This window comes from Arvicola amphibius, chromosome 10, assembly GCF_903992535.2.
Source record: "Arvicola amphibius chromosome 10, mArvAmp1.2, whole genome shotgun sequence".
NCBI lineage: Eukaryota > Metazoa > Chordata > Mammalia > Rodentia > Cricetidae > Arvicola > Arvicola amphibius.
This window is the reverse complement of record NC_052056.1, coordinates 124,324,122-124,349,635: the sequence shown is the minus strand read 5'-3', so window position 1 is coordinate 124,349,635 and position 25,514 is coordinate 124,324,122. Positions and strand designations below refer to the sequence as shown.

Genomic DNA, 25,514 nt, shown 5'->3' with positions numbered 1-25,514 from the left:
CTGCCCCACTAATCTTCGTTTAATTCCCTCCCTGCAGCCCATTGTCACCTAGAGCACCCTGCTGACAGGGCCTCTGCAAGTCTTCATTCCAGTGACACCCGGAAGGGCAGGAGAGCCGCAGATCACCCTCGGTGTGTACTGTCATTTGCTGACAGCTCTTGGCTGCCCTTATGTTGCTTCAACAAAGAGAACAGCTGCCAAGAGAGCACATTGTCCCTACAGAATGCCCTGGGCTGGCAGCAGCCGGAACCTGCCATGGGGGACACAGCAGAGGGAGAGGCCAGCTCAGCGTGGCCAGCCTCTCTGCCCTTGTCTGTGTGTGGAAGCTATAATTTTGTAAGCCCTCCTCTGGTTTTTTGTGGACTTGTGGAAGATAAGGAAGCAGCAGCAGCTGGCTGGAGACCAGATCGGTTTGCCATGACCAGCAGGCAGCTTCCTTCCCAAATTGTTGCAACCCTAGGCAGCCATTGTCATCCTGACTGTTCCCTGATCACTACGCAGACCTTTGGGCCAGAGTAAGAGAAACAGACTCCCCTTCTGTGGCCTTGTTCACTGGCCAAACTACCTTAGGTGTTATTCACAAGGCATGATATATATGTTTTGCTTATTTTTTTGTATGTTTTTGAGACAGTATGTTTTTGAGACAGTATGTTGTCCAGGCTGACCTTGAACTCACAACCCTTAACTATGCCTCTTGGGTGCTGGGATTACAAGCATGTGCCACTATGACAAGCTCTCATTCTATGTCTCTAAAATGATTATAATCTGACTTTATTGATTTTAGAAGTGGGGGGAGACTTTTGACTTCAAAACAAAAACAGGTGAAGGCTCAGATACATTATATGTCTGTCTCCAAGTCCATTGACAGAATGGGGTGGAGGTGTGCTCTTAAACAGGACTTTTGGTTTTGTCTAAAGCTGCGTGCGTTTTCTATAATAGATGCTTTCCTGATCTTGGCCAGGTTCCTGGGGAACAGTGCAGCTGGCTGTATAGGAGGGCAGAAGTCACAGCAAGGCCTTGTTGTCGGTGGATGGCAAAAGGCACATGAAGGCACGCCGCCCTAGGCAGCCTTCTTTGAAGGCCTTTCTCTCTTTCTTCTTCCTCTTGTTTCCCACCAGCAAGCGATCATAAAGACTTCTGCACAATCGCTGCAGGAGAATCCAAATGCCATGCACGGGTTGCTGAGTACAATGGTGGCCCTGGGAAGAAGGGGTAGAGCAGGGCCAGGCAGGGCTTGCTCTCAAGCACAGTGATTCTTGGCTGGGCGGATTGTTTGTAGAAAGAAGAAGGGTAGTGAATGATTCATTTTATCCCAGGATGCTTGAAACCGTGAAGCCTGAAGGAAGCTCAAGAGGGCAGGCTAAAAGAACGTCTCCAGGTTTCCACCGTTAACACACTGAATGGTCATTTCTTCCTGGGAAGCTTGGTGTCTCTAACCTTGCCAGGGTCTGAAAGCTGTGCCCCTTCCAGAGAGCAAGCTGGTGGCATCTCCAGCTCCATGACTGACCACAGAAGTTGTCACTTGTCTCATGGGATCGGAGCATTGGCTCCTCTCGTGCACACGCAGCCACTTGGTCTGTGCAGCACAGGGCTGCAGAGCAGAACCCTGTCCACTTGCATGTCACGTGCTTTTGCAGTCGGTGCTCTCATTTATGCCCAACAGTTGGTATGGTCACCAGTTTCAGGGCAACATCATCTGTAATAGGGGTGCTTAAAGTTTTTATTTGCCAATTTAATGGAGGTAAAATGGTCCTACTGGATTGGTTCATTTTTGCATTTCTTTGATTATTAAAGGGAACTAGTGCCCCTATTCCTCTCTGTGTTTCTTTGCTTGTCTGTTGACATTTATCATTCTTTGCCTATTCTAATAAATTGAGATCTTGATTTTTCTTTTTCAGCTAAACTGAATTTTACAATTTTTCACAGCAGCTGTTACAGTTTTTGTATATGTCTCACATATTCTCTAGCGTGTTGTGTTTGCCCTTTAATTTTGCATGTTTATTTGTAAAATATTCTTATTTTTTGTCATCAAATCTGTTAGGTTTTCCTGGTGGCTTGAAACATGGGAATCCATGCCCCCCACCACTGCATTATTGACGAGTATTTGGCCCACCGTTGGTTGGTCTATGGGAAGCCCCCCACCCCCAGCCTCCCTGCATTATTGACGAGTGATTGACCCCACCTTCCGTTGGTCTGTAGGAAGCCACCCCCCTCTCCCTGCATTATTGATGAGTGTTTAGCCCCACCTTTGGTCGGTCTAAAGCCTTTGGCTCAGGATCCACTCACCTTAGATTGAGTTGTAAATCACACTTTGTCTAACATCTGTTTGCTTCCCCTTTGTTCCAGGGATCATCCACCAGATGAAAGGCGATTATGACACTGCCCTGAAGCTCCACAAAAGCCACCTGTGCATTGCCCAAGAGCTGAGCGACTATGCAGCCCAGGGCCGCGCCTACGGGAACATGGGCAATGCCTACAATGCCCTGGGCATGTACGACCAGGCTGTCAAGTACCACCGTCAGGAGCTGCAGATTTCCATGGAGGTGAACGACCGTGCCTCTCAGGCTTCAACTCATGGAAATTTGGCTGTTGCCTACCAGGCCCTGGGAGCCCACGACCGGGCCCTGCAGCATTACCAGAACCACTTGAACATTGCCCGGGAGCTCCGAGACATCCAGAGTGAGGCCCGGGCACTAAGCAACCTGGGGAATTTCCATTGCTCAAGAGGAGAGTATGTCCAGGCTGCACCCTACTATGAGCAGTACCTCCGCCTCGCTCCTGACCTCCAAGACATGGAGGGAGAAGGAAAGGTCTGCCACAACCTCGGCTATGCCCACTACTGCCTTGGAAACTACCAGGAGGCTGTAAAGTACTATGAGCAGGACCTGGCCCTGGCCAAAGACCTTCATGACAAACTGAGCCAAGCAAAAGCCTATTGTAACTTGGGCCTGGCCTTCAAGGCACTGCTGAATTTTGCTAAAGCCGAGGAGTGTCAGAAATACCTTCTGTCCCTAGCTCAGTCCCTGGATAATTCCCAGGCTAAGTTTCGAGCCCTAGGAAACCTGGGCGATATATTTGTCTGTAAAAAGGATGTAAACGGTGCAATAAAGTTCTACGAGCAGCAGTTGGGCTTAGCTCACCATGTGAAAGACAGAAGGCTGGAGGCCAGTGCCTATGCAGCCCTGGGTACCGCATACCGAATGATCCAGAAGTACGACAAGGCCCTGGGTTATCACACACAGGAGCTGGAGGTCTATCAGGAACTGAGTGACTTGCCAGGGGAGTGCCGGGCTCATGGGCACCTGGCGGCTGTCTACATGGCCCTGGGAAAATATACAATGGCATTCAAGTGTTACCAGGAACAACTGGAGCTGGGGCGGAAGCTGAAAGAGCCGAGTCTGGAAGCCCAGGTGTATGGCAACATGGGCATCACAAAGATGAATATGAACGTGATGGAGGACGCCATCGGCTACTTCGAGCAGCAGCTGGCCATGCTGCAGCAGCTCAGCGGCAATGAGTCTGTGCTGGACAGGGGCCGGGCTTACGGCAACCTGGGGGACTGCTACGAGGCCCTGGGGGACTACGAGGAAGCCATCAAGTACTATGAGCAGTACCTGTCTGTCGCTCAGAGTCTGAACCGCATGCAAGACCAAGCCAAGGCCTACCGGGGTCTAGGCAATGGGCACAGGTAACACGGACAGGGAATAGGGTTAAACACAATTGCAAGGAGAGGAGCCATGCAAGAAGGGCAGCTGCCAGCTACAGAGTAGCTTGTTTCCACACCTCTCATTTGACTTTTCAGCATTTCATTGAGCTAAGTGGGTGATATTGCTGTCACGTATGAAGAAACACCAAAGCCCAGGGAGGGTGGGCTAGTACCTGAGGTTACACAGCCTCAGAGGATCTGCTGAGAGTCAAACCCAGGGCTCAGACTTCACATTTAGTACACAGTGATCATGATACAAGAGTTCATATGGAAGGAAGATGGACAGATCTGCTTAGCTGACCTCTGTGAATGCTTCCACACTTTATAATGTGTTTATTAGCACAGCATTCCATAGCCACCAGTGACTCAACCCCATCTGGTAACAGAGGGACAGGAAAATGGTCCTGTGTATCCAGCCTCACCCATGCTGGGCACTTGTACAGCTGTCCTCACAGTATCCCAATGCTGTACTAAATGTACATCCATCTGGTGTGGAACAGGGGACACTGAGGCTCAGTCAGATGAAATCCATCTGCCACCAAAAGCCATGCTCTTCCTGCTCATGATCTTATTGTCTCTGAGCAGCACAAAGAAAGGCTCTGTTGGACAAGGGATGCTCCCCTCCAAGGGGGAAACCCAAGAAGGTGCCTATGGATAGTCAAGGCCTCCCTGGGGAGCGGGGATCAGGGCTCCTGGAGTGTAGGAAGAGGTCAGACTAAATCGTCCCCAAGACTGCTCCCAGAAACTCAGGCTGAACCGTTTACAGCTCCTGGAAAATGATTTCAAAAGCTCCCATCTAAGCAGCAGTGGGTATGGGAGGCCCGAGTCCCAGACCTTGCAATCATTGTGCCTATTAATATATTTTATGTTTCCTCGGGGGGAACTGCAAGCTCTTGGGAAGGTCACTAAGGGATGACTTTTGAATCGCTTTCCAGATTATGAAATTCCTCTGCATCTCACTCTAAGGGCACATGATAGATTTTAGCTAGAGAAGGAGTTAAGAGTGTCTATAGTAAGTGACAGTGACAAATGCTTTTCATTTTCTCAAGGGCTTTAGCATGTCTGCACCTGCATGGAATGATCTCATTGCTTCTCTGTCTGCATCCCCACAGGGCTACAGGGAGCTTGCAGCAGGCCCTTGTGTGCTTTGAGAAGAGGCTTGTGGTGGCCCATGAGCTTGGGGAGGCCTCCAATAAGGCTCAGGCCTATGGAGAGCTGGGAAGTCTCCACAGCCAGTTAGGGAATTATGAACAAGCCATTTCCTGCCTTGAACGCCAGCTGAACATTGCCAGGGACATGAAGGACCGAGCCCTGGAGAGTGACGCGGCCTGCGGACTGGGGGGTGTCTACCAGCAGATGGGAGAGTACGACACAGCCCTGCAGTATCACCAGCTCGATCTGCAAATTGCAGAGGAGACCGACAACCCCACGTGCCAGGGCCGAGCCTATGGGAACCTGGGTCTGACCTATGAGTCCCTGGGCACCTTCGAGAGGGCCGTGGTCTATCAAGAGCAGCACCTGAGCATTGCAGCACAGATGAATGACCTGGTGGCCAAGACAGTGTCCTATAGCAGCCTGGGAAGGACGCACCACGCCTTGCAGAACTATTCCCAGGCAGTCATGTACTTACAGGAAGGTAGGCAAAAGGCTCTACGGGGGAGACTCAGTCACCTCTACTGAGTGAGGGGCTTCCAGGCCATGTCATCCCCACCAGGTTCCCCTTAATAGTTTTAAGGTGTTTCCTTGCCTTACCCCAGCTTTCTCGACTCCAGCTGCCCCCCCCCCCCCGTTCTGGTTCTGCCCCTAGCCTGCTGCCTAAACAGCTGGTACCCTTTGCTTGTTAGAGCACATGTCACATCCTTGTCAATTGGATTCTTAAGACCTGGGGTATAAAATCATGAGGGTCTACTTTAGAAAGATGTCCACATGCCCCAAACCCTGGTGACCTTCTAGGAGCATCATGGCTTACAGTTAGCTCAGGTACAGTGGCTACTAGCCCAGCATGTCTGCTTGGGATCAGCCAGGCTTCGTCTGAGTGTTTTCTCTGACAGTTCACAGACTGATGTCAAGGAGCAGGACTGGAAATTGGGCACCTCGCTCCTCCACTGCAACCACAGTCTGTCAATTACCCAAGATCAGTGGGACTTCACTCATGTCCTTCCTACGTGAACCAAAGTCTCACAGCAAAGGCATTGCCTTTCTCCTCCTATGGGTATAGCCCTACTCTTGAAGCTCTCAGAGGGGCAAAGGGTCTCTAAGTGTGGGGGAGTGCGGGAAGGTTGCCACTCACGAGTGAAGGACTCCAGATTTCTAGCAGAAACATCTTTGTAAGGACTTCTGCCTGCAGTCCCTTCGGCCAGACTTTAGTTCTCAGAGCAATTCTCAGATGTATCCTTTTCAAAAAATCTTTCCTTGACAGTGCTGAGAACCGAGCGCATGTTAGCTCAGCTCGCATGCAAGGCAGATCTGTGGCCATTAGCTATAACGCACAGCCCAAGAACCGTTTGTTTATGTCCATTTTTGTAGCTACCTCACCAAGGCTCCGAGAAGTTGGTGATTTTACCCTGATTGGTTCACTGCAGAGCAGACTCAACCCCTGTCTGGAGCTGTTTCTGACCTCACAGAAACAGGGTTCAGGAAGCTAGACCCTGTTGTTTCCCAGCCCTGGGGGAAGTCCTTAGAGTGGGAAGCAGGAGGCTGAGTGGAGAAGGCCTAGAGGCTGGCATTGGGATCTGTGCAGACCTGCAGTGGAGTCCTGAAGCTGGAACCACTGTCCTACCCCTGTGTGGCTCCTGCTGTCTATGTGGGGCTCTGTGTGTATAGAAATGAGCCCCTAGCTTTGCTTAAATTCTAGTGCTGTAACAGTCTAGTCACCTAGGTGTGGTTTGCAGTTGAATGTGTGAGACCCAGCATCCAGCATCTGCAATAACTATTTTATTGTTTGTCCCTCCTGAAATACTGCTTCCATGCAGCAGCTGCTTTACCGGGCCATTGTCCCATAATCCCATGTTTATGGAAAATGCTGCAGTTCGTTTCTGTTGTCTCTTGTGATAAGCCTTCCACAGATCTAACAACTCCCCACAGTGTTTGCTTGCTGGAGAAGGCCTGTAGCCGAGAGTTCCACATGGTCCTGACCAGGTGTCTCTAACGTGCTCTGAGCAGGCGCAAGGTTCAGGCACCTGAGGCACTCTTCAAGTGCCGGGCAGAAGGTACCTCAGCCTCTTTCCCCAGAGGGCAGTTCAGCTGGAAGTCACCCCAGCTCTGACTGGAGCTGTGGACCAGCATCCCCTGCCTGTCCTGTGCAATGGAATCCTGTGTGAGTCTGAGTCCAGACGATCTCAGCTGGTATGGCTTGAGACTGGCTAACACCACCACTTTTGTTCAGCTCTTTCTCCATCTGGAAACTAGAAAAGGAAGTAGGTTCCATGCAGGGACTGCCTGGGGCTTTGTCACAGTGCAGCGGAGCTAGCCCTCAAGAGTAGAGTGGTCAGGCTCCCAGGAGGCAGCTCCAGTGCATCTGCCCAGTGCCTTGTAGACACCCTCCTTACTGGGAACACAGCAGGAGCCTGGCAAAATCCCCAATGGAGTTGCCAAAAGGACCATATTTCTCAGACCCAGGGACTTGCCAGACATCGGCACTGTAGGGTCAGTGTGGCAAGCCTTTGAAGGTTAGAACAACCAGAGCTGTCTTGGTTCTCCCAAGAACCATTGTCTTTCATGTGAATTATTTACAAATTCTTCCGTTGCCCACTGACATGATTTAAATTCAGAATGCTGTTTCTGAGCTCTTTGAGTCATGGGTTTTGAAATATACCATGGGTTAGGAGGCTGACCCTGAGCATCACCATTCACGGCAGCCACTCAGCTGACTCAGGACCACACAGGCCCGCAGTGCTCGGTGCTGGCTTCCTGCCCTGACTTAGATGAGAGGGGAGCCCTGGCTTGTGTGTACAGTGGAGTGTGGAGCCGTACAGTGTTTTCTGCAGAGGCCCCTGCTCTGTGCAGAGATCACTGGAATGCAGGCAAAGTGACACTAAGAGGGCATAGTGACCAAAGCAATAAATAGTTACCGGCAAATTTGCCCCACAAAGCCCTGGAGGTAGCTGGTGTCCTGAAATCCACAAGCTTGCTGTAAATGACCCACACTGTAGGTGCCTATGGGAAGACCATTAAAACAAGGACAGTCATTTAAGCCTTTGGCTCATAACGGTGCTTGCTTTGCAACCCCACTGAGGCACACCACAGTCTCAGGCTTAAGGGAGGAATGGACAGGACACAGAGCATGTCAACAGCTTCAGTAGCAGGAGCAGGGTCCAACGCACACCACTCCGCTTTTAAGAGACCCTCATGAGTCTCTTCATCCATGCTGGCTGGGTGCTGCAGGTGAGATAGGAAGCCGTGTGTTCTTAGCCTCTGTACCCATCAGAAGCTTTTCCCAGGCCGGCGAGAATCCAGAGACATAAATGTATCAACCAGGAGTTTTGCATCTGTGAGGGCCTCCGGGTCAGGGCTCATTGGGTTCCCTGTCTCTACCTGCTCTACAGCCATCACCTGGGCTCCTGCTGCAGCATCTCCTCGCTTGCTGTCACATTGGGAGAGTCCTCTCCCTGGGCTGGTTTGGCCCTAGTCCTGCATTTCCAACAGCCATTCTGTTAACATTACCTGCTCCAGAAGAGCATCCAGTCAGCCCCTCTCCTTATGTTTCCTTGTCTGTTTTCAGGTTTAAGGTTAGCTGAACAACTGGGCCGAAGAGAAGATGAGGCAAAAATTCGCCATGGTCTTGGTCTCTCCCTTTGGGCAAGTGGAAACCTGGAGGAAGCTCAGCACCAGGTAAGCAGAGCTCCAGCCCAGGATCCAAAGTACCCACGATGGTTGCCTCAGCAAGTACTTTGCAGCCTTAATAGCCATGGTATTCTCAAGGGTTCTGGTCTCTTCTGCTGATGTAGGAGATTCCCAGCCTGCGAGCTGAGTCCTTGCAGCTGCCAAGACCCCCAGCCACCCATGGAGCAGACTAAAATGATTTCTTGGATTCTTGTGTTGGGCACTGGTTAGTGGTTAGTGTTTAATATCAAACCGCATTCTTCCACAGAGGGGTAAGATCAGGACACATTGCTATTGGGTTTAGTGACCTTGCAGGTCTCCAGTTAGGGCAGAGGGTAGTAAGTTCCTGTGGCCACATGTGTGGAGGTGACTGAACATACTCTGTTGTCATGCTGGCCGTCTGAGTGGATACTGTGAGCCATGTGCCAGGCAAAGGGGATCCCTCTGTGAGCAGAGTGAGGCTCTCTCCAGAGATGCAGCCTGGGCCATGCTGGAACGCTAGGTGCTGACTGAGCTCTGTGCTTAGAAGGGTAAGAGGTTGGGGCTGGATAAACGGCTCTGCAGGTAAGAGCATTTGCTGCTCTTGCAGACGATTTGAGTTCAGTTCCCAGCACCCACATCAGGCAGCTCACAACTGCCTGTAACTCCAGCTCCAGAGACCCCAACACCCTCTTCTGACCTCCACAAACACCTGCAGACATGTGTGCAAGTGGGTGCCTACACACACTGACAAAAATGAGAAATACTTTTTAAAAAAGGATTAAAGACAATATAAAGGATTAATTCTGTCATTTCCTACATGTAAGAATAAAAGTTTCTGTTAATGCAGCAATTTCCAGTTTTGAAAGTGCTTCTTCTACTTCCTGACTTAGTCCTCAGGATCCTCTAGGAAGGTGGACGGCAGCTTTATCAACAAAAGAAACTAAGGCTTTGTGTCCTGGCCCGAGTGACAGCCGTTGGGTAGCAGGGTTGTGAGCATGCGTCTCTCTCTCTCTCTCTCTCTCTCTCTCTCTCTCTCTCTCTCTCTCTCTCTCTCTCTCTCTCTCTCTCTCTCTCTCTCTCTCTCTCTCTCTCTCCCCCCATGTAAGTGAGTCTGGCTCTATGGAGGCAAGGGAAGCCTGGTCTTGGAGACTCACATCTAGGCTCTGTGAGACCTGCAGTCTCACTGCCCAGCCTGGTCTGTCTCCAGTGTACCCAAGGCCTAAGGGGGAGGATTATACTTGTCTGGTGACAGAAGTAGAGGCTTTTCATTGTTTTAATGAAAATAAGTTCTTGTTTGTGTTGATAATTGAATTTTAAAATTTCAGAACACAGTCTTAATCTTTCATATCCCCTCATATGTCCAAGATTGGTCATGTAAACTATAGTCAGCTGGGGTGAGGGGATAGTTCTTCATGTCCACAAGGTCCAGTCTAGCAGTCATCCTTTCAGCTCCTTTAAAGGGCGTTTTTAGGTTGTGACCTCAGGTATGAGCAAGAGCCGTCTTGCATCTATGAATGGCTGGGTGTCAGTTACAAAGAGTGAATGACAATCTCTATCCCTGCAGCTTTACAGGGCATCGGCATTGTTTGAAACGATCCGGCATGAGGCACAGCTGAGCACAGACTACAAGCTCTCCCTCTTTGACCTGCAGACATCATCCTACCAGGCCTTGCAGCGGGTGCTGGTCAGCTTAGGTGAGAGCAGCCACTGTGTGCATGTGTGCATGTGTGTGTGTGTGTGTGCGCGCGCGCGCGGCAAAGCAGTGGATGCAAGTGCCGGTGAACTCCTGGTGACTTCGGTGAACGCACATTTAGCTTGTCTCATGGGTTGTCATGGACATAGATTGATGAGCCCAGTGTGCTACAACTGGCTTGATGACAGGAGAGCAGTTCAGATAGTGAGAAAGCAGAACAAGTGTCCCTCTACCAGAGACTTCAATCCCCCTCTGGTCATGTGCTGAGATGACACTAGCCTCTTCTGTTTTCTCAGCCACGCATTTTTGCTACCTGTTGCTTGTACTCATAGGCTTGCCTATGCCCTGAACTATATTACTCAGGGTTCTTCCTCACCTTACTCCCAGCCTGTGTATTGCAGGGTACCAGGACAGCCCACGGCCACCCTTCCCTGGGCTTTAGTGGCCACAGTGTCCCTTTCTTGCCTCTTCCATGACCTGCCACTTCCCAGAAGACATTTGTATGAGTTACTTTTACTATAACAAAACACCTGACCAAGCAAATTGCAGAAGGTTTGTCTGGGATACAGCCCAACATGGGGTGGAAAGGATGGCCTGGAGGGTCGGAGGCCGCTGGGATACAGTCTAACGTGGGGTGGGGAGGATGGCCTGCAGAGTTGGAGGCTGCTGGTCATCACAGTCATAAGTGCCGGTGCTCAGCCAGCTCTCGCTCCCTCTGTGGCCTTTGTATTCCATCTGGGACCCTAGCTGGGCTTTGCTGCTCAAGAGTGGGTGTCCTTTTGCTAAATGACACTTCAAGAGACACCTCTGGGTGTCTCCTAGGTGATCCCTAAACCAGTCAGGGTAGCAGTGAAAATAGACATCATAGTATTTGTCAAAATTACGAAAGTGCTTTGGGCATTTGAAGCCTTTCTACCACCTGTCCTTCCCACACATCTAATGCTTGGGTTTCCTCTTGAAAAATAGAATGTGCTCTTGCCTGGGATTGTAATTTTTCGCCCATTATGATCACAGCGTTAAATCTTCCAGGACTTTGGGGCTAATTTTCCAGTGTGCACAGAAATTGTCCCGCTGTTCTGGCTAATAAGTTAGTAGAGTGAAAGAGGTCTCTGCATACTCACGTAAACCACTCTTTCTAAGGCTGCCTGGCAGCAGGGGGAGCCCCCTTGAAGAGTCACTGCAGCTGTGGCTTGAGCTTTCTACCTCCGCAGCCCTTGCTCTGGATACAATTCCATGGTGCTGTTATCCTGAAGTCCATCCTCTGCAGTGTGTCCCTCACTGGGAGCCTGTGGCTTCACGTTGCCATGCTTTCGCACTGATGTGACAAGTGTGCACACTGTCTTAGAGGAGACAGGGCTGGACTGTATACTGAAGGCTGAAGGAAAGCTTGGGAAAGAAGTGGCTTAAAATCTAGAGGTCTCAGAGGCTTCGGATAGGAGCGCAGAGTGGGGCAGCAAGGCACTGGACACCCATGCCGGCAGTGATAAAGAACATCTCCCCAGAATCTGCATACCCAGTTTCCTTTCCCAGTTCAGATGGGCACTCAGCTGTACCCCAAGTGATCATACCGGTCCCTCTGTCTCCTAGGCCACCATGATGAAGCCCTGGCAGTAGCAGAAAGAGGTCGGACGCGGGCATTTGCTGACCTGCTGGTAGAAAGACAGACGGGACAACAGGACTCGGACCCCTACTCACCCATCACCATCGATCAGATCCTAGAGACGGTCAATGCACAGCGGGGCCTGGTGCTCTACTATTCCCTGGCCGCTGGCTACCTCTACAGCTGGCTGCTTGCTCCTGGAGCAGGTGAGGTGTCCGTCTGTGAAACACAGGAAGGGAGGCCAGGGAAGGGCGGAGCAAGAAGGCGCCGTCTTCTAGGTCAGATGAACAAAAGCCTTAGCGCAGTGGCTATTCCAACAGCTCAGGGAGTTGCAGCTCCTTGCTGTCGGCTGAGGAAACACTGACAAGGGAGACAACAGAAGGGTAAATGCAGTAGCTGATTTGTAAGCGGCTGCTCCCCAGCTGCTGAGTAAAGACCATGCACCTGACGAGTGCTTTCGCCATGTGGAAGTTAGGTACAGAAGCAACAATGACGCTCCGTTGTTTATAATGAAAATCGTAAGCTTAAATATCTGAATTTAACAGAATCAACTTGTTTTTTACTAGTTCTGTTGAAAATCTGCTTTAGAAGTAAAAATCCTCTTTGGTTAAGTCAGCACTAAACATGCAGGATGTAACAGTTTCATTCATACAAAACCACTAATTGGCTGTGGGGCCATATTTTTTGCATAATAAAATGTCCTCACCATGTTGGAGACACCAGATCCGATTGGAGTTTACTGACTGGAGAAGTGAGTCTTATAATTGGGAATCCTGAAGTTGGGCTTCTTGCACATCTGAAAAAGTTCAGCTGCCAGGGAGAGGTGACAAGCTTCTCTCTCCATCTGTAGTAAAGGCAATGGTGTTGGGGCAATGATGGTGCCAGGGTAACAATGTCAGGGCTATGGCTTCTAAGCACTTGGGCCTGCTCTGCGTCGGCATGACCATCTCTCCCTCACAGCCACATCCTCCTGGGCTTTCCACAAACAGCATCCCTACTCTTATCCCTAGCCTTTATTTAAGATTGATTTCTTTATTATGTATAGAGTATTCTGCCTGCCTGTATCCCTGCAGTCCAGAAGAGGGCACAGATCTCATTACAGGTGATTGTCAGTCACCATGTGATTGCTGGGAATTAAACTCAGGACCTCTAGAAGAGCAGTCAATGCTCTTAACCTCTGAGCCACCTCTCCAGCCCCACCCCAACCTTGTAATGCTATGTTTTAAGTTGTGTTTTTTTTTTCTGGTAACCTAATGAATGACATCTGCACCCCTGCCTCCAAGTGGGTCTCACACTCGTGTGCACAGAGTGTGATGGTTGGCAGATATTAAGAGCCTTCTCTGCAAAGACTGTTTGACAGGTGGCATGCCAGATCCATGTGACAATGAGCCATGTGTAATGAGGTACCTATTGTGTCCCTTTTTGTTCTCTGTGCTGTTAATGAGACTGGAACTTTTGCCAGGGCTCTAATCCAATCGGAGCACCAGCGTACCTCATTACCATATGAGGACACAGTTTATGCTTATTTCCAGGAAGTCATGGTGGACTGCCTCTATTTTACAGACCCATCTTATCCTCCCTTAAGCCATTAGTGGCCATTGACCAGTTGGTTTTATTTTTAAATGGCTATCTGCTCATTATGGTTTGCTTTTGTGAAACAAAACATCTTCTGTGCCACTTCCTCTTGACTAGTGTGGATTTGTTCAGGATTTCAGTCTCTGCTGCAGCTTGATCTGGACACTTGCACACTGATCACGAAGCAGGAGTCCCCAGAGTGCTATTCTGAAAGTGCATAGGAAGGAATCCGACCTCAGGGCTTTTGCATGCATCATCAGAAGCAGGCCTGTGTCTTCATAGCATGGACTGTGAGTGAGCGCTGCTCCCGTTTAGAAAACCCGAAACCTCGGGATCTCAGCATGCATGGCAAAGAAGTCACACAGCACCTAAGTTCCCCTCTCCTACCTTCGCTGGATCTCCTGCTACCCAACCATCTATGACATTGCCATGCTTACATTGTTGCAGGAATCCTGAAGTTTCACGAGCATTACCTGGGTGATAACTCAGTAGAAGGTTCCAGTGACTTCCAAGCCAGCAGCGGTGCAACTCTGCCCATAGCGACCAGTTCTGCCCTGGAGCAGCACATTGCCAGCGTCCGGGAAGCCCTGGGGGTAGAGTCTTACTACTCCAGGTAGGAGGGTGTGCCTAGTTCATCTTTGTTCCATTTCGGGGGGGTTTCTAGGAATTTGGGGTCAGGAACCAGTAGAAGACACCTTGTGGGAAACACATGCTCTGTTGGTCTCCGCGCAGCCACTGCAGCAACTGTCCAGCACACGTGCCCTGCAGGGGGCTCTTGCATTAAAACCCTGAGCTGGGAAAGGGTCTCTTCAGAGCTGTGGGTTCCTTGAGCAGGCTGCAGCAACTGACTGTAACCATGGCTGTGAAGGTAAATGACAGCTAAATTAAACAAAGACTGTATCAGTCTATAAACAGGATACTGAGTTTGTGCTGTAGCTGATTGACAGAATCTGTGAGCTCTAAATGTTGGAGGGCTGAAGTGGAGAGAGTTGGCCTCCAAGATATCAGGGCTGGGGACAGAGGTGGCTTTCTACAAATGGTGTGAAGGGACTGTGCTTCTGATAGTGTTTCACTACGACGCTGGATCATCTTCTGTATGGAAAATGGTTTCCTCCAAACACTTCCTTCAAAAAGAAACTGCCAGAGTATATTTGTAAGTACCCAAGTCCTTGGGCAATGGCAGCCAAATGTTTCATTTCTTGTGAAAACATCTACTCAGTTCAGTTAGGACACCAGCAACAGATGTCTTCCCCACAAGTCCAAACTGGTAATTGAGAGAGTTTAGGGGGCTGCCTTACAGAGCATGGGCAAGGGGTGCGTGACTGGTCCTCGAACACCTGTATACCAAGACATCCCACTTTAGCTCCCTTCTGCCTCCTATACAGATGGGCATGGAAAGCCTATGGTCATGTGCCTCATCTATCCCAGGAGAACGATGATAGACACACTGTCAAGGTGCTAGCGCCTCCCAAGATCATGTGCAGCAGCAATGGCTGGAGTTTTAGGAGAGGGGCCGCTGGCCTTCTTTCCATGAGGGAGCACCAGCAGGCCTCATCTTTTGACAGTCTAGTGGGTCATCACAGTACTGATCATATTATACCCAGAGGACAGGACTCCACAGCACCAGCCGTCCGGAGTGCCAGTGGCTAGGACTCGTCCATAGCAGGCAGAATTGGGTCTGGGCAGAACCTCTGCTTTTGTCCTATATAGCCTGGAACCGCAGAGCCCAGGGTGTCTCTGTGCTCCCGTAGGCACTTTGCCTGTCTCCAAGTGTGGGTCCTTCTTGGGGTGCTATATACTTATAAAAGGGCTCTTACATGAGGAACAGAATAACCACTGGGCGGTGTAGCATCAAGGTTATAAGGGGATGGAATGGCCGCCGGGTTCAGATTCCTATCCAATTGAAATCCATGACATAAGTGGAATGGGACTTGCTCACGCTGGCGTCAGAACCAGGGTCAAGGCAGTCTAGCCCTCACCCGGATAGACTTCCAGGCCAGGCCTATTCTATTCTTCATTATCAAAATTAATATCATAATTTGATGAAAGAGCCAAATCATATAAAATGTCATTTTCTAGCTTCTGTTTTTATGAAGGATGAACAGGCATTGCCCATATGCACACTGTGGTTGCTATGCATCCCAGGCTGGCCTGGCCTTGGCCTTGGGCCACGCTGTGGTGGTCACAGAGGGTGATACTATAGTGAACCACAAAGATATAGAAGTATGGATGCCCTCTGAGATTTAAATCATAAATGCCTGGAAGCCCAGTCAGGCCAAAGGGAGGCAAAGCTGCATCTGCAGACAGCAAGCATTTGTGTGTCAGGGCTCCCTGGCCCAGGGATTTTATTTCCACAGAGGAAATACAGGAGGGAGAGTGGGCATGGCGAACCAGGCAGTGCCTGCCTCTGGCAGTGTCTAAGGACTCAGAGACGGGAATTCATCACAAGGCTCTTCCCACAGTGGACGTGAGGCCAGTGTGCTCTCATCGTCCCTCCCACCTCAGGACTGGGGCAGCTGCTCTGTGCAAGTCTTCTGCTGTATCCCAGCTACTGGGGTAGTGATGACCAGGGCAGGCAGCCTACTGACTGGCACACACTGTGGTCAGTAACAGGCGATAAAAACTAAAATCCCAGTGTGTACAAATGAAAACACAGGTGCATCAAGGATGTGTGAGGAGGGAGTAGCGTGCGCGGGGAGCTCCAGAGGACCCCAGTAAGAACTAGACTTCTGAAGTCATTGTGTCCTGAACACATAATGACTTTGGAGACCCCTCAGGCCACCCTCCTCTTCCTCGGGTCCTGGACTTGTCAGTCTTTGTGATGATTAACTGGTGTCTGTCTAGAGTGGCAGTGCTCTGTCTTGGACAGCCTCTAGAGCTGAGGAAGTTCCCTCAAGAGGGAAAACCTTTTTGGGGCAAATTCGGAATGTCAGTCTAGGTTTCAAACTAAGGCCACAGTCTGGAACTTAAAGTAAATGCACAGAGGTACCTGGATGAGCACCTGCTGCTTGAATCCTCCACACAAGCATGGGAAGGAACAATTCAGTGTGCCCTTTTCTTTACAGTGACTAGGTGGCCACACTCAGGTCATCTCAAGTCAGAACAGACATCAGTGAAGCTCAGCCCATGTGAAAAATCACTCATGTCACTTCATCTAGGGAGTAGGGCCTGGATAGACCACACCCACAAAGGGTGTCTCCCCACTGAGCCCCACCTTGCCTGAGGGCATTGTGTAAGGCTAAAGGCTGAACCACGCTGCTTTCTTTATATTTTCAACTAAAGAATGTCTTTGGAGTTTAAACGCAGCCTCCTTTAGAGGCAGGGACTAGGGAGGGGTTGGCAGTTCCTTTGTTCTTGTGTCGGTATCTCCCACAGGCTGGGGCTCCTTGCTTAGTGGCCTCTTTGCCAGGCTGCCCTCAGTAGCTTAGATCCCACCTCAGGCTTCCCCAGGCCTGGAGCGATCCTGTCAACAGTGTGTGTGGTGCGGCAGAGTCCTGCAGGGAGTCCTGGGGAGGATTTTCCCTGCAGTTTCATGAAGACAGTAAGAAGGTTTGAAGCATGCAGTTTTTCCCCTGCAAAATCTGTCCTAATTTATAAAGCTGTAGAGCTGGAGGATAGAATGCTAGACAGGAAGTCGAGTGCAGAATTATATAATTATATAACATAATGAATGAAATGTGCTTATACAATACACACAAGATGGGCTGTGTTGTACCCTGGTGGTGGGATTAGGGATGTTTGCTGTGTTCGTTACTCTTTTCATCATTTCAGGTTGCTGTGCATTTTTATGTGTTTTTTTACAGTGGCCATATGTTTATTTTTTTAAGTTAGAAATAAATAACCACAGAAAACCTCCACCATCCAAAAGAAAATAGAGAGACCTTCCTGTAATCTTACTGCGCAAAGAATAAGATGCAAGTTTGGGAGCCCATCACCATATCTGATCCTAGTAGATGGTGTGCTTTTAGTTTCCGTTCTTGCCCCTATCCAACAAGATGCATGCCTTCCTCTCTATCCCACCCTGCTCCCTGCCCCCACCTCTACCACTTCCCCTCAGCTCCTTCCTCTCTCACCCGAACTATGAACACCTCTGTCTGGGCATGCTGAGCTGACTTCCTGTGCCATGCTGACCTATCTCTTCATGCTGACAGCATACAACAGAACATGCAAGTATATCTGGGAACCAGTGAGTCTGTCGGTGACTCTCTGACAGCTACGTCACCCAGGATCCATCCCAACATGGGTGACAGCTCATGAAAGCTGCATTCCTGGTGTCCTCGCTCAAGCCAACCTTCCACTTCCTGTATACACTAGCATCCCAGACCATATGCATTGGGGGCCAGAGGGGTGGTGGAGGAATCACCCCCTTCCCTCAGGAGGGAGGGTTCTTGTGAAGGCTGTCTGCAGACAGCCACAACTGCTCTGATTTCAACACAGTGGGGGCCATGCCCTGTCTAGAATGGCAGAGACAGAACAGGCTGCCTTCTCTGGATCCAGAGTCCGAGCCTGCAGTGCCTCAGCCTATCTCCGGCTCTATCTCAGTTCTTCTACTGTCACAAAGCAGATGGCTGAAGACAAAAATAATCACCACCTCTTATTATTCCCTTCCTGCTTTCTAATCCATAAATACATGTGTTCTCTCTATAAAACTCAATTTTGCACAGGCTGCCATGGAATTGTAAAAATAAAACATCTGGGCAGATCTGTAAGTAGTTACAAGACTGAACTGGTGCCTAGCTCTTCCAGCAGGGGCAAGTCCAAGGCCAGATGATGTCATTGTAGACCACCACCCCCTCATACAGAGGAGCAAAGAGCCACCCTCCTCAAACGCACCCATGCAACTGCAAAGGAAGAGTCAGTTCAAATACATTTTATGGTAGACTTATCCTGACACTTATCCAGAACTGCACGATGCCATGAGGAAACCAGTGTCCTTACTGTGGCTACACATGTAGGTAGTGTTTTCCTGTCCTGACCACCTGCTCCCAAATAACCACTCAGAGGCTGGATATGAATTATAAATGCTCCGCCAATAGCTCAGGCTTATTACTACCTAGCTCTTAAAACTTAATCCATTTCTATTAATCTATGTGCTGCCCCGGGCTCGTGGTTTTCACTTCTATCCTATTTTGTGTGTCTCACTTGTTCTCCATCTAGGTAGCAACTCTTCTGACTCCACCCTTCCTCCTCCCATCATTCTCAGTTTGGCTTTCCTGCCTAACTAACTTTGTCCTGTTCAGCTATTTTCTAGCAGCTTGTTTATTAAACCAACCATAGTGACATCTTTTCACACTGTATACAGAAGGATTATTCCACAGCACACAAATGCCTCAGAAAACACCAGAACCGATCAACATCCATGGAAAGGATGCCTTGTTCTAGCCAAATGGGACTGATCTATAGAAGGCCAGAAGGGTTCAGAACCTGAAAATTTATATAGTGCATGTTGTTCTTTTAAAAAATGCTATAAAGTCCCAGGTGGCAGCTGTAGGCAGGCAGAAGACTCTGGGAGCAGCCAGTCCCAAGGCAGAGACTCGTGGGTCCCGAGCGGGTTGCCCAAGATCCCCGGGTGGTTCCCCACGCGGGAAATGCTGGTGAGTCCCCCATGCCGCTTGCGGCGGGGGCAGGCAGAAGACAGAGACATGGACAGACACAACATGTTGAATATTTATGGAGGGGGGAAAGGGAGAAGGGAGGAGAGAGAGAGAGAGAGAGAGAGAGAGAGAGAGAGAGAGAGAGAGAGAGACTGTACGATGGTAGTTTTGAACAGAGATGGGTAAGTGTGGAGGTCTGTAAGGAAGGCATTAAAGTGTGAGGCTGCAGGGCGTCCAAGAGGCGTCCCAGCCGGGAGGCCGGAGTGATAGATCTGGGCGGGAAAACACCCGCAAAAAACCGTGGCACCTCAAGCCTACAGCGAGAACGGCTCCCCATTAGGGGAGATGCAGATGGCACGAACACCCAAGACACATTAAAAGATGCCCTGCATTGCTAGAGTGACGTAAATCAGATGTCTGTGAGAGGCCGTCTTCACAGTGGGAACAAAAAGTACCAAATGACAAGGACTGGGGAGGGAAGCTAGAGACCATGAGTGCTGTTTATTGGAGAGTGAGGCAGTGTAGCCACTAGGTGAACAGTACAGGGGTTCCCCAGAAGACTAAAACATATCACCAACATGTGGAAACAACAACCCCCCTGTTAGGTAGTAAATCCTAAGAATTGAAAACACAAACTGAAAGGAATAGGTGCACACCATGTTCACTGTGGCACGGTTCACAATACCCAAAAGGTAGAAGGCACCAAAGTGTCCTTCTAGAGGAGAATATGTAAGAAAATGTGGTATGTACATTCAGTGGAATGTTAGCCACCCTTAAAATTAAATCAGCCGGGCGGTGGTGGTGCACACCATTAGTCCCAGCACTCGGGAGGCAGAGGCAGGCCGACCTCTGTGAGTCTGAGATCAGTCTGGTCTACAAGGGCTAGTTCCAGGACAGTTTAGGACTGTTACACAGGGAAAACATGTTTTGAAAAAAAACTATAATAATAATAATAATAATAATAATAATAGAGAGAGAGAGAGAGAGAGAGAGAGAGAGAGAGAGAGAAATACTATCATGTACCACATTCTGCCAATGAAATAGTCAGGCACAGGGACAAATGCCATCTGACCTATGTAGGTGACACAGCTAAAGAGCCAGACCATTAAGTTGAAACTTGATCCCCAAGTGGAATAGGGCATCAGGCTAGATGGGGGCAGGGCAGAAGAGGAGATGGGCGCATTTGCAGCTTAAGTTACGGCAGAGTCACCCCACAGTGCTGCTGCAGTGCTAGCTAGGGTATGAGCCTGTGTGGTATATCTGCGTAACCTTCAGTGAAAGCTCGCTCCAGTGTAGGTCACACCATTGCCACCTGTATCCCAGCCAGCCTGGCCACCTCCTGACTTCCTGTCATGTCCCTTCCTGTATGCTTTTGCCACCCTCCTGCCAGGGTAGCCTTTCAGGGCTGTATTTGTCGCAGTTTCCAGGCTCTCCCACACAGCTAATTGCTGCCAGAGTTCTGATGGGTTCTGGGTTCCCATCTGCCTTCCCACTACTGTATAGTGGGGTCCAGCCTGCCACTTGGGCAGCTTCTCTGCCCTGGCATGGCATCCTTCTCCACCTTGATGCCCCAGTCATGCTGGGTACCCAATCTCCACCTTCTCCAGTGAGGCTTTCTGAAGCTCTGCCCAGGTGTTCTGCCCTCAGGACGACACAGTGAGGCAGATGCCGTCCTGTCTACTCAGCCTTCCTTCTACCCTGTGATGGTCTAGGAACCTCCAGAATAAACATTCCCATGGCTTTCACCAGACTGAGCAGGTCTGTGGAGTCCACAGCAGCACTCAGCCCCCCGTGGTGCCCAATAGTAATACAAGCAATGGTTGCTTTATAAATGGCATGTGTGCGTCTCCCCAGAGGATGGTGATGCTCAGGAGCTTGGACTCTTTCCTTCTCTTCACTGAGTGGAGCCTGACCCACAGAGAGGTCAGCAGGAAATACTGTGTGCCCGCCTGTCCATGCTGGTATAGTTTCATGTTTTTATTTTCTCTCTCTCATGGTGGCCCTTGGAAACTGCATCTATATGTCTTGGTGTAGTTCTGCCTGGGCAGCCCTGGCGCCACCTCTGTCCTCCTTAATGACACCTTGCTGCTGGACAGAAGATTCCTAACATGGGTTTTAAAGTAAAAGAGCAGCTTGCTAAGAACTTCTACCACAGATCAGAAGAGAGAGGCGAGGTGGGAACCGCAGGCCGAGCTTCCCTGGACGGAGACACCCAGACTTCCAGACACCTCACTATAACTCTGAAATCTAGCCAGGCTTGCTTGCGTACAAGTTGCTCCCTGAGCACCTGGAACAGAGCTGTGGCAATCTGGGGACTCTGCCGAGAGCACGGCTGGCTAGGTGTGATAGTAGCTGGCTGGAGGCTACTATCCTAGCTCCCATAGGCTGTGACTAAATTGCAAGTGTAGACTGCCCTGCTAAGGGACATGCATTCTTCCACTGTAAAGAAATAGTAGGCCTTGGGAGGCAGCTGTTGCTCAGGTTCCCCATTTCATGGTTTGCTTTTTCTTCTTCCTCTTCTTCCTTTTCTTCTTCTTTCTTTCTTTCTTTTTTCATATTTTTCTCCCTTTTTAATTCAAAATTTTTAATACAATCTTTTCTCAGTTTACATAGCTAACCCTGTTCCCGCTCCCTCCCCTCCTCCAGCCCTACCCTTCTCTCCACCCTATCCCCTATCCCCTCTTGAGAAAGGGTAAGGCTTCCCATGGTGAGTCAACAACCTCCGACACTTCATTTTGAGGCAAGACCAAGGCCCTCCCCCTTATATCTAGGCTGAGCAATGTATCCCTCCAAAGAGATGCCAGTTTAAGCACTAGGGATAAATCCTGGTCCCACTGCCAGTGGCCCTGCAGACTGCCCAAGCCTCACATCTGTCCCCCACATTCAGTGATCTTAGTTTGGTCCTATGCACGTTCCCCTGCTTTTAGTCCAGAGTCAGGGAGTTCTCACTAATTCAGGTCAGCTGCTTCTGTGGGTATCACCATCATGGTCTTGACCCCTCTGCTCATATTATTGCTCCTCCCTCTCTTGGACTAGCATCAGGCAACTCAGCCCAGTGCTTCACTGCAGATCTCTGTGTCTGCTTCCATCATTTGCTGGATGAAGTTTCTATGATAACACTTAGCGCAGTCATCAGATTACAGGGGAAGGCCAGTGTACGCGCTCCCGCAGTGTAAGTTCTTTTGTCATCAAGTGCATTTTATCTCGAGCACCAACTGAGCTATACTGGTTCACACATGCCACCTGACTCAGCATTGCTAGAATGAAGATGGGCGTCAACAGAGCTGATGATAGCAAGGATGGGAGGTGATGTGGGTTCATTGTTAAATCCTTGGGTTATAGGAGGAGAGATACTGATTAGAAGGCATGTCCTAGGTGTGATCACATGAGCAAAGGCTACAGAACAGATCTATAAACAATATCCCAAGTGCTGGAAATGCTGTTGATGAGGAACCCAAAGCAGAACAACAGACATCTTCCAAAAGAGATGAAAATGAAGTGTCCCCAAGTCACCTGCATCCTTTCGCAATGCAGACAGATACCATGACCCTGTATAGAAAGTACAGCCAAGGAGTGAGGATTCTGAAGTTAGCCCAGGGCCTTACTTTAAGGCTGGACAGGCAGGAGATGGGCTCAGCCAGAGGGACTAATGGTGCATACAGTTTCCAAGAGCCTAGTAGTTGTATGTCAAGGGATTCTTATTATAGTATTTAAAATTTACTAAATAAAGCAAGGAATGAGGGAAATTGCCATGATTAGCATCATCACCCATATTCAGATTAACGGTGAGACTTGCTGATGAGCTGACAGGCCAAGTCACGTGGCTGCTAGCTAGTGCCTCTTCAACAGGGACCAAGGCTAGGCTACTGTGTGCTTGCTAGGTCATAAGCCCCATCGAAGTTATTATGGGTCTTTAGGGGTTTCAGCCTATCTCTATAGAGATCTGTCCCTGGCGTTTTGTTACTGTCCTTGTGGTTTGACTGTGCACTGCCCCCGACAGGCTCGTGTAATGACTGCTTGGCCCCAGCTAGTGGTACTGTTTCATGAAACTGTGGAAGGTGGGAGTCACTTTTGGAAACCTTGAAGGTTGTAGGCGATCACTAGGTCCCCCTTACCGTTCACTTTTTCTTCTCAAGAGTCCAAGAAACTTTCTCTGACTCTGTGTCCCAGGTGTATGGGAAAGCAGTCACAGACTGAACCTTTGGAAGCTATGAGCCAGGATCAGTTTCCTCTTAAGATTTTCTCACATATATTTTGAGCACAACTGCCCAAGGGTAACCGTAGCCCCCCAATCAGCCTGCCCTGGTAAAGGTTACTTTATGAGAACAGTGTTTCGTTGCCAGGACACCACTGGGAAGACATAGGTCTGTACCTTTTGGCATTTATATTGCGTAGTGAAACAGAATCTGCATTTTTACTCTATGAATCATGCTGCTTTGGAAATGTTCTATGAGTGTGTGACTTGTGCCAGGGCTGAGACCGGCGAGCCCCAGTTCCTGTCTTGCATCAGCTCAGTACTCAGTGTGTGGCATGAGATGGACACAGGAGTTGCCATCTCCTGGGGTTGCTATGTGAGGCTGAACAAGTTGCCATGTTCCCTTTGTCTAATCAGGGTGAACGTAACAGAGGAACTTAAGCAGAACTGTGAACTAGGCTCCAAAGGCCAAGGGGAGAAGGGGCAGTGTAGGCAGGTCTTCCCTGGTGCCTGCAGGGAGGAAGAGGCTGTTGTGGGGATCACAGCCTCAGTCTACCTTATGAGACCCCTTTCTTATAAGCTCTAAGGCCAGGTGTGGTGGAACATGCTTACAATGAAAACACTTGGAGACTAAAGCAGAAACATCAGGAATTCAAGGCCAGTCTAGGCTATGTAAAGCCCTGTGTCAGACAACATAAACAAAAATCAAAGAGGAGCTCCCAGGAATGTGGGGTGGGGGTATTGCTTGCACAATGTCTTCGGGAACTGGCTTGTGGCCACATCTAGGAGCTGACCTGCCTTGGATCAGCCCTATCAGAAGATCTTGTCAAAGGAGATACCATATACTAGGAACCAGAGCCCCAAAGAAATCCAGCTGCAGGAATGAGTGGAACATACCGGAAACTTCTCTTAGGTTCCTGGTTCTCAAATCTGAGAAGAAAGTGAATGCTTGAGAGGCCTTGTGAGCCACTGACTGCAGCAGGCAGAGGGTAAGGTATTCCAGGGAGCTTGAGTTTGCTGTTTGATTTCTTCTACTGCTAGCATGGGATTCCCCTACATCCCATCATACATGGCATGGTCTTTTCTAGAAGTCTTTTGCATGTGATGAAGGCAGGAATGCTCACACATGTGGGTTAAGCTTGCTGAAGCAGAGGATGCCTACAGGGGTCTAGCCCATACCTGTACCTCCCCTCCATCCCAGCCAGGTTCAGAAGTTGCATAGCACATGGAGCTAGAAGTCAAAAATACAGGTGGCAGGAAGGCCCTGAAGAAATACTGAGCAAACAGACAAATGAAGGAGAAAGAACCACCCACTGAAAGCTGGGACTGAGACCCACAGCTGCTTCTGAATGCACAGGTTAGGTTAGCATGGTGTTAGTGCTTAGAGCATGCTATAGAGTGGCAGCACATCCTTCGCAGCTACTTCATGTGTTTCCCCAGCCTCTTCCTACATGCTTGTGCCCTTCTCCTGGACACTAGCCACGGTGGGCAGAGCCGGGGCAGTGAGCAGTGATAGAACTTGAGTGAACAGCCTCTCTGAGTGCCACGTGGGCATGGGACGCCCTCCGATGCCCACCGCACGTTAGGACGGTGAGATGCCCTTTCTGCTTCTGACAGATGAGCACAGACACAGTGGCAGTTCGCAGTGATTAACAGTGCCAGGCAGAACTGAGTGAGGGGCTGTCACCTCCTGAAAATCTGCTCATCTTTTTCTTAATTTTTTTGTACTCCTGCTAACTTAGGGGCGCTGTGAGGTCGGACTTCCTTTCCCAGCAGCCCTAAGGAGAGGGGTCTGCTTTGAGAAAAGAGCCCAGCCCTCCCTCTTCCGCTGGGCTCCAGTGTCCCGCACCAGCACTGTCAGGCCTGGCATCAGGGGCTCTGGCTTGTGCTGGCCTCTGCACCCTCACCTCTTGCCTCACAGGTAGACCAAGCAACAGCGATGCCTCTGCCCAACCAGATGCAGGCTGATATAGCCTGTCCCTGGTGCCTAGCAGATGGCAGCACTGCATGCTGAAATAAACTCTGGTCTAGGCTGAGGAGGCTGAACCTGCTGCCCTCGCTGCTGATTCCCCTCTCAAGGTTCAACCTTCCTCCACGGGGCTGAGGTGGAAAAACCAGGTGACCCTGATCCACTAGAAGCCATCTTTTCTTAAAAGTTGATGCTCAGGCCAGAAAGGTTCTGAGCCTTGCTTAAATGGGCCTGGCTAGAGATAAGTAAAATCACCATTTCCAAAGGGGCTACAGGTGGCGCGAGCTGAAAAAGAGCAAGGGGTGATGTGTTTGCTCAGAGTTCTAAGATCAAACCAGCATGGCTACTATGCATTGTTTTTCATATTTTTGTATTTTTC

General features: G+C 49.8%; 1 protein-coding gene across 2 annotated transcripts in view; it reads left to right on the top strand.

Annotated features, from left to right (window-relative positions):
- Positions 1-25,514, top strand: part of Ttc28 (tetratricopeptide repeat domain 28) — a 489,585-nt gene that overhangs the window by 416,473 nt on the left and 47,598 nt on the right. For both annotated transcript variants that reach the window (XM_042055899.1, XM_038345627.1), the window contains exons 7-12: positions 2,347-3,688; positions 4,819-5,342; positions 8,427-8,536; positions 10,074-10,203; positions 11,790-12,008; positions 13,825-13,990. In XM_042055899.1, coding sequence (XP_041911833.1) covers positions 2,347-3,688; positions 4,819-5,342; positions 8,427-8,536; positions 10,074-10,203; positions 11,790-12,008; positions 13,825-13,990 — 2,491 coding nt within the window. The remainder of the gene's footprint in view (positions 1-2,346; positions 3,689-4,818; positions 5,343-8,426; positions 8,537-10,073; positions 10,204-11,789; positions 12,009-13,824; positions 13,991-25,514) is intronic.